Raw genomic sequence first — 8,533 nt, forward strand, 5'->3', positions numbered from 1 at the left:
TCTTGCAGGCTGATATTGCACGTTGGCAATTAGGAATTTCTAAAAATGTTTTACAAATTCCTAACTTCTTCTATAAGCTAGTAAAATCACACTTTAGACTAAAAAAATAACTTCTTCTATAAGCTAGAATCTCGGAATCTGTTCAAAAAAAATTCTATTCCCACAAACACAAATAAAGTCTCCATCTGTCTTCCATCTGTTTTGAGATGTTTCCGAAACCAAATTTAAAAACCAATAATAAGCTAACCTTCCACCGCTAATGACAAATCATATTTTAAAGCAAATTGGTAAAACACTTTTACATGTCTACAGCCTCTTTCGTCACAACAAAACAACTACATTCAAAATGGCAGGGAAACATAAGACCTTGGTAATCAATTCCCACGAACCAAATGTACTACACAAACAAGCATGAGAATTTTAAAAAATCAACAAAATTATAGTGTCCTGCATTACTCTTATAAAACATTCTCTCTCATTACTCGTAATCGGACAATGGTGTCATCTGTTCCTTCAATCACTAATCCATCCTGCAACCCAAAAAAAATACTAACATGAATGGACGAAACAAAAGACAAGAACAAGAAAACAATTAAACGTAGATGTATCACAAACACTTACACTCATCGTCAACGTCATCAGTGTCATCATCCTCGTCATCACTCAACCTAACATCTTGTGAAGACCTAATAAAATAAGACAACAATTAAGATGTATTCCATGTATAAACAATGAAATTCATAGTACAAATTAACATCCACTTACATGTTCATAAGTTTTGGACAATTCCTTTTGTCATGCGATTGTCCCGTTAACCCACAACCATTACATTTCCTCATCTTGTTGACGGCCTTCTCTTTTCCTCCTTTCAAATGCTTACCACAACCCTTTGCCCTAACTTGAAGTGGTTCTTTCAAACTATGTTGGCTTCCGAGAGAAGGCGGCACTTGGATACGATTCGTTGAACCATCTTGGCGAGAACTCCTCATCAATGCAATCTTCATTTGACTAGATTCCAAAGCTTCTCGCACAATTTCACTTTTTTCTTCATCTAATACAGCATCATCGATAACTGTACAAGCAAGTTGGAAGAGACCTTGTCGCCTCACAAGAAGTGAACTGTTCCATATTTCTTTCACACCACTACCTAAGTCATCCATCACCCTGCCCGCTTTTGCTGTTTTCGTCCACCTATGCAAGATGTATTCACTAGGGAGTTCCCTAATTTGCATTCTAAAAAGGTACGCCAACAAGTGCCGACATGGAATTCCATCAAATTCAAACAACTTACAGCTACAACTCACAAGGTTGGATGACTTATCCACCGAAATCTCACGGGTTCTCGCACCTTCTGTTTCTTCTCTCTGAACATTCCACAAACAGCAATGTTCATTCTCGCGTATGAACGTAACCACATACGCATTAATTTGAAAGATCTCCTCTTGAAACCTCTCAAATATGCTCCGTGTATATATTTCACTCATTTTCTTTTCCATTGCCCACAAGGTTTTCAAGAGAGGCTTCTCATTTACATCTTTATGGTCCAAATTCAATTCATTATGTCGGACTTTGGCAAGTGCCCTATTGAATCGCGTCACAAAATTCATCATTGAATTTTCTTTGGACACATACCTCTTGAAAAACGAATGAGAAATTTCAGCCCGTTGACTACTAGTCATGTGGGCAGAAAACATGTGGTTCGTATATGCGGGAACCCATCTATCACGAATTTCATACATGTCCTGCAACCATTTATTACTAGACAACTTAGAGTTTCCTACAATAGTTGCCCATCTTGCATCGAACTCTCCAGGTGTTTCAGAATTCCATATACAATTCTTCAACTCATCATAATGTTCTTTATATGACAGTGCACCCAATTTTTCAGAAAATTTGCTCACAATGTGCCAAATACAATATCGATGAAATGTATTTGGAAGAGCAGAAGCAATTGCTCTTGTCATTGCCGGATCTTGATCAGTTATGATCATTTTGGGTGGTCCACCTGGCATCGCTTTTAACCATTCATTGAAGAGCCACACAAACGAATCAGTTTTTTCATCATTTAAGAACGCACACCCAAGAAGTGTTGTCTGCCTGTGGTGGTTGACCCCCAATATAGGTGCAAATATCAAGGAATATTTGTTTGTGTAGTACGTAGTATCAAACACTACCACGTCCCCAAAATATTGATATTACTTTCTAGATGTCACATCTGCCCAAAAACAATGAATCATTTTATCCTTATCATCTCTCTCAAATGTGAACCTAAAGCCCAGATTCTTTTGTTGTTCCATCTCGAAATGCTCATACAAAATGTTCGCATCATGACCATGTACTACATTCTTCCTATCTCTTTTATCATTGTAAAGATCTCGTGCTAAAAATCCAACATTTTCAATACCCCCGCTTGCAACTCAAAAATACTCATTTGTTGGCAAGTTGGCACATTAGCAGCAGATAATTGTTGCGTTAAAGCTTTTTGTGCGGCAGATACTCGGCGATGAGATTTTAATAAATGCACCTTTCTTGGCGTTGTAAGCTCATGGTTATGACCCTCGACAAATTTTGATACAACAAACACTTCACCTTTTCTTACGATAGCAAGTTTTGCACCACATTTCTCTCTAGTTAAACCCCGACGTCGTATAGTGGCCTTAGAATTTTTTCTCTCCCCTTCTTTAAAACAAACGTACTCCTTCCTCATTACTTTACCATTCTCACCCAACCTACTAGAATTGATTCGGACTCTAAATCCAGCTTGTCTAGCATATTCGTTGTAAAATTCCCAAACATCGTCTAATTTGAGAAATTATTGGTCAATTTTCGGTATCACTTCATTTTTAACTTGAGGAGTATAAAATTCTTGACAAGAATTCACAGATGATTGACACGGTTGGGATGGTGACGGTGATACTGCTATGTCATCCAAAGATTGCATTCTAAAAATCAAAATACAAAACAATTACTAACATGCAAACAAACAATTACAACAAATACCAGTCTATGTGTCTCCCTTTATGCTATAATATGCAACAAATTTTTGAGAGAGGGAAAGAGATACCTCGGTGGTGGTGCTCTAAACAAGGGGGTTGGATCAATATTGGTTCGATCTTGTTCTTCCATTTTATCAATTTCTGAGCTACTTATGGGTAACCTACCAATGACAACCAATTGCAGACATTATCTCAAAGATTACCAAAAAAAATAAAAAATTCAGCATAAGTGGCACACAAAAACCATTCCAAATAATCGTTTTGTTTTCAACTAGTACAAATAGTAACCGGTTTAATTGTCCTAGCACAAATTATCATCTTTGATTTATAAGAAACAGTTCCAATTTCCAACATCAGTGAGGACATCTCCAGAAACTCTTTTTTTTTCCCATATCGCCAAAACAGAATCATTCGCTCGTATATCCGAAATAATGCAAAAAATTCACTGACAACAACTACGAGAGAGATAGAACGAGAGAGAGACCTTAGGGCTGATCTCGGCTTTGGATTTTCGTATATCTTCGCTCGTATATCGTCACCTCTGTGTACAAATCACAGAAATTAGCCCTAAAATCAGAATTAGAGTTTCGACAATCATAGAAAACGAGAGAGAGATAAAGAGAACGAGAGGCAGAGAGGGAGACACCTTAGCTTGGGTCGTCCTTTTTCGTCTTCACTTGGGTGACTCGTATATCGTCGCCTCTGTGTACAAATCATAGAAATTAGCCCCTACAATCACAGTTAGGGTTTCGAAAATCAGTGAGAACTGGGAGAGAGAGAACCGAGAGAGAGAGAGAGAGAGAGAGAACGAGAGAGAGAGAGAGAGAGAGAGAGAGAGAGAGAGAGAGAGAACGAGAGAGAAAGAGAGACCTTATGTTCGTCGTCTACGATCGGGCCGTTTGTACACAGTCGCCCTCCCTTTTTCTGTTTCTCTCTCTGGTTGTGGAACGAATGGGGCTGGAAGGAGGCTGCGGTCTTTTTTCTTTCTATTTTATTTCCCCACAGCAGTGGGGTCTTTTTCTTTCTATTTTATTCCCACAGCAATGGGGGGCCCCCAAATCCGGACCAAATAAAATCCGGACGACCGGATATGAAAAGAACTGTATATAATATATATATATATATGGGCTCACTCTTGAGCTCTAGGGACCATTCTTAAGAACTCAAGAGTGCTGAGACACCCCAAAAATCATAATTTTCCATTATTTGTTTCATTTAAGATGTTTTTGAAGATATTGGGTGTGCACTGATCCTTCCAAAGCTCAGTTAAGTTCATTTTCTGTTTACAAGGAAGTGATACTTGGATATTCAAGGCCCGTTCTTGTTTGTTTGAGTTTATCATTGAGCAGCTTGCCTAAATATTACTTTGATCCATATATCTGTATTTTGTATATTCTGTTTACTGTCAAAAAGTGTTAAGATCTGTTTTGTAGGAGCATGGTGGTGCTTCTGAGCGCTCGAGACCTGTCCTGAGCGCTCAGGAGCGATCTTAGTGATACCAGTTTCATTTTCTATTATCATTCATATTATATCATACTGTTGTTACATCCTGTAGACAGACACATGTATACACTTCACTTGTTGTACCTGTAAATACTTGCTAACTGTTTTCATGAAATGAAATATTTTTGACGAAATCCCACAAACATTGAGTAGAGACTAACTCCGTGTCGGGCGAGAGGGGTGCCGTAAAACCCTTCCCCTCTCGTAATATGCCTTCCGAACCCAAAAACAATCTCTGGTTTTCAAACTCAAAAACCATTTTCAATCAAAATGGTTACTCAGATGGTGAATCTCAAATCCGGATGCCGACTCTTCAATTTTTCAAATTCAAAACATTATTTTTCGAACCGCCCCGATCCACCCGAGGCTATGGTAACCCACAACTCCATAACGACAGAAAAAGGTACTTCATCAACGTCATTAAAGACATCTGTCTTTGATTGTTCAAGTGCTCCAAAATCACAAGTGTCAGACTTTGATAGATTGACACCCCAAAGGGAAGTTGTGTCATCGTCTAGCACAAGAAAATTCGTTCAAAACCGATTAGAGCCGCCAAGTTAAAGCCATGCACCTTCTATCTTTTGCAAGTCTATTCATAGTAGATTGAGTCTGCCAAATGAGGTATCTTCAACAACAGCTCCTCGGAAGTCTGTCCATAGTCGATTGGGTGTTTCAAGCATTGTCATCGAGAAAGCTTCAAAATGGAGGACTGCTCTCTTGTCAAAATACAACAAGAAATTGAAGAATAAAATACCCTCTTGCATGTAGTGCCATACTACTCATCGTGGCAGCTGATGATGCATTGTTAAGAGTAAAGCGACAAACTATGGTACTGATCAAAGTGTCTTCTAAGGAATTGGATTGTTGCCTCGATGAAGAGTCCCTCACTTGCTCCTTCCATATGATGACAATTTGTAATGAAATAATGAAATTTAAGTAGAAGAAGATGTTGAAGATGCTCCACCAAAGTTAGAAGAAGGAGTAAGGTCCATTGTTGATGATCTAAAAGAGATCAATCTAGGGACTAAAGATGACCCATGGCTAACATACATCAGCGCTTTGCTCACCCTTGAAGAATAAATTGCCTACATTGGGCTTCTACGCGAGTATAGGGACGTCTTCTCTTGGAGTTATAAAGAAATACATGGATTAGACCTGCGAGTTGTAGTCCATCATCTAGTAGTGAAGCACAACATCTAACCTATCAAGTAATCTCAAAGACACTTTTGACCAGATTTGGTCCCCAAAATCGAAGCAGAGGTCAATAAACTCATCGAAACTGGTTTCATTCGAGAAGTCAAGTACCCTGCTTGAATTTTAAGCATCGTGTCAGTGAAGAAGAAAAATGGGCAAATCCAAGTTTGTGTCGATTTTTGCAATTTGAGCAACGCTTGTCTGAAAGACAACTTTCCACTCCCTATACCTAAGCTCATGGTCGATGCCACTACTGGACATGATCAAGTCGTATCATTCATTGATGGTTCATTGAGCTACAATCAAATTCACATGGAAAAGGATTTTTATTAAAAACCTTGCGGCTATTCTTAAGTGAATCAATGGTTTCCAGTATTCGTGTACAGAATTAATAGACTCCGGCTATTCAAGCTTGAATCAACGGAGTTTAACCATTAAAGGTCATATATTTCTCTATATTACACATATTTGAAAGCAAAAGAAAATTATCTATGGGAAAAGGAATTTGATGACGAATGATAAAGAAAGTGAGAAATGATTGTGGAATCATTTGTGATGTGGTAAAACGGTTGTGAACTTGTTATTTGGTTTATTATGATTGATGTGGGAAAGTTAATGGTTCTAGTTAGACATATGAGTTGATGAGTATTGCACATAGGATATCTAGAGTCCTTTGGCCATAGCACGTTGTTCTTTGATAGTCATATGTACCTTGGGCATATCCATCGTAGTTCACCACTCTGGATGTATAACTCATTGTATTTTCGTATAACTTGCATATAGATTTCTCTACTAGGCACGTGTTTGCTCAACCCTACTATTTTCAGGTACAACATAGGTCATTGTCATGGAGTGCTTGGAGTGCATGCTGATGTATGGTTTAAAGCTATTTTTAGAGAGTACTTTATTATCCTTGTAAACTAAACCGTATTGTTATATATTTTCTATTTTGTATTGTTATATTTGTGGACAAGTTTGTGGAATTGGGTACCGTATTGTATTTTGGGGTGTGTATGTACTATTGTAAGAATTTTTTTTTATTTCAAATGGTATTGTTAATTATGCTGGAAATCGAGGGCGTCACATGAAAAAGTTTCATTCTTCGCACGTACTTATTTGATGGGTGATTTTAAAGTGAAATTCCACGGAGACCCCCACATTCATGCTCGTTTCTTACAGAGATTCTCTAATGTTTAAAATTGCCCATACAGACTCCCTCATCTATAATCATTAACTAATATGCATCCTTTTGTCAAAAGACCATTAAGTATTAATGAAAATTGTTCAAATTGGACGAATATATGTACATATTAAACACCCCCAACCCCAAAAAAAAAAAAAAAGAAGAAAAGAAAAAATCAAGCCAAGTTCTCTATTTCTTCAATCCCTTTAACAAATTAAAATAATCTTTCAAACACTTTAGGAGCAACCAAATACAGTATTGACATCAATCGCCAATAAATCAAAGCAAATTTTTTTATTGAGTTTTCAGCTCATATCTAACATGCTTGATTGGAATGAGATCAAATGGTATTGGTGTTGCTTTGGGATTGGCTGTGAAGAAGTTTTAGGACAAGGGACGAAGAGAAGCAATCGCTCAAGTCTATTTTCCAATTCATAGTTGACCCTATTAATTGAGATTTGGGAAAAGGTTGTACCCAGAGAGAGAGAGAGAGAGAGAGAGGGAGAATGATGGTGCGTATGTACAAACAATGGATGAGAGAGAGGGGTTCAATTCTTTAATTAGTTCCCTCTACAACCCAGATGTAGGGGTGGTGAGTAGATGATGGTAGTAGAGAAAGAGAGAGGGAGGACAAAGAGGAAAGAGGAGTGTATTCGGTCAGTGTGGTCCATTTTTATAGATGAGGGTATTAGCATTGGCGATTTTTATAAATAAGGGGGTCATTAATTGTGGGCAATTTTTAAGAGGTAGAATCGTCATTCCTTCTCATTCTATTAATAGAGTCAGCCAATATTTTTCATTTCATATAGATGGAAGACTGTATGAACGATTTTAAACATTAGGAGGTTTCCGTGGAATTTCACCTGATTTTAACTCATTCTTACAGAGTTGTATTTTTTCGACGACATGCAATATATGTAATTTCAACTTCTATGTTTTGCTGACAAATAATCAGATGATACTTAGTACTTTGGATTGTACCAACAAAAACACACCAAAAATACATATTACTTTGGGACTTGAATAATATTTATAAAATCTTTTCAATTCTACTTTGAAGATCAATGTTTCCACAAATTGTCTTCAAGGTTCAAATGTAAGTGACAGAGTAAGGAAAAAGTTAGAGTTTGGAATGTATCGATGGACAAGAGAACTACAAATTCACTTTACTAAACGAAGGACAACAAATTCTCTAGCTGAATGGACACGTACCAAAAGGCATATGTTATATGGCAAAGAACTTATAGCACCCAATAAGCAGTCGTAGCACATCAAAACCACCTTGTGTACCTATGAATCATCTACATATATGGGGTTATTGCTATCATGATAATATAGTCGAAGTGGGTTTCCGTCCTTCCTTAATTGCCTTCCGACGATCGACGACCTACCTAGATAGAGTATACTATGAAATTCCCCAAGTAAAGAGTAAAAAAACAAAGTCTAGATATATAGAAACATTACATGCAATCAGGTCTAACCATCAACTGATAAACAATGTCTTTACACGTACACGACACAAAAATAAAGTGTAATGACATTGAAGAACATGACGACTATTTGACGGTAAAACTATTTATCCACAGTAAAAATGCATAAATAATTTTACAAAGCTTAATTAGTCATTCGATACTCTCTAGGCCCTGACATTAATTTG

At 37.3% G+C, this 8,533-nt stretch overlaps 1 protein-coding gene across 1 annotated transcript; it reads right to left on the reverse strand.

Moving 5' to 3' along the window:
• Positions 1 to 607: 607 nt before the first annotated feature.
• LOC131328505 (protein FAR1-RELATED SEQUENCE 5-like) lies at positions 608 to 2,707 on the reverse strand. Its single transcript, XM_058361444.1, has 4 exons — positions 2,428 to 2,707; positions 2,200 to 2,380; positions 766 to 2,097; positions 608 to 686 (listed from the first exon to the last, which is right to left on the reverse strand). Exons 1-4 carry the CDS (start codon positions 2,705 to 2,707, stop codon positions 608 to 610), a joined length of 1,872 nt encoding a protein of 623 aa, XP_058217427.1.
• Positions 2,708 to 8,533: the final 5,826 nt, after the last annotated feature.

The sequence above is a fragment of the Rhododendron vialii genome, chromosome 6a (genome assembly GCF_030253575.1).
Source record: "Rhododendron vialii isolate Sample 1 chromosome 6a, ASM3025357v1".
Taxonomy (NCBI): domain Eukaryota; kingdom Viridiplantae; phylum Streptophyta; class Magnoliopsida; order Ericales; family Ericaceae; genus Rhododendron; species Rhododendron vialii.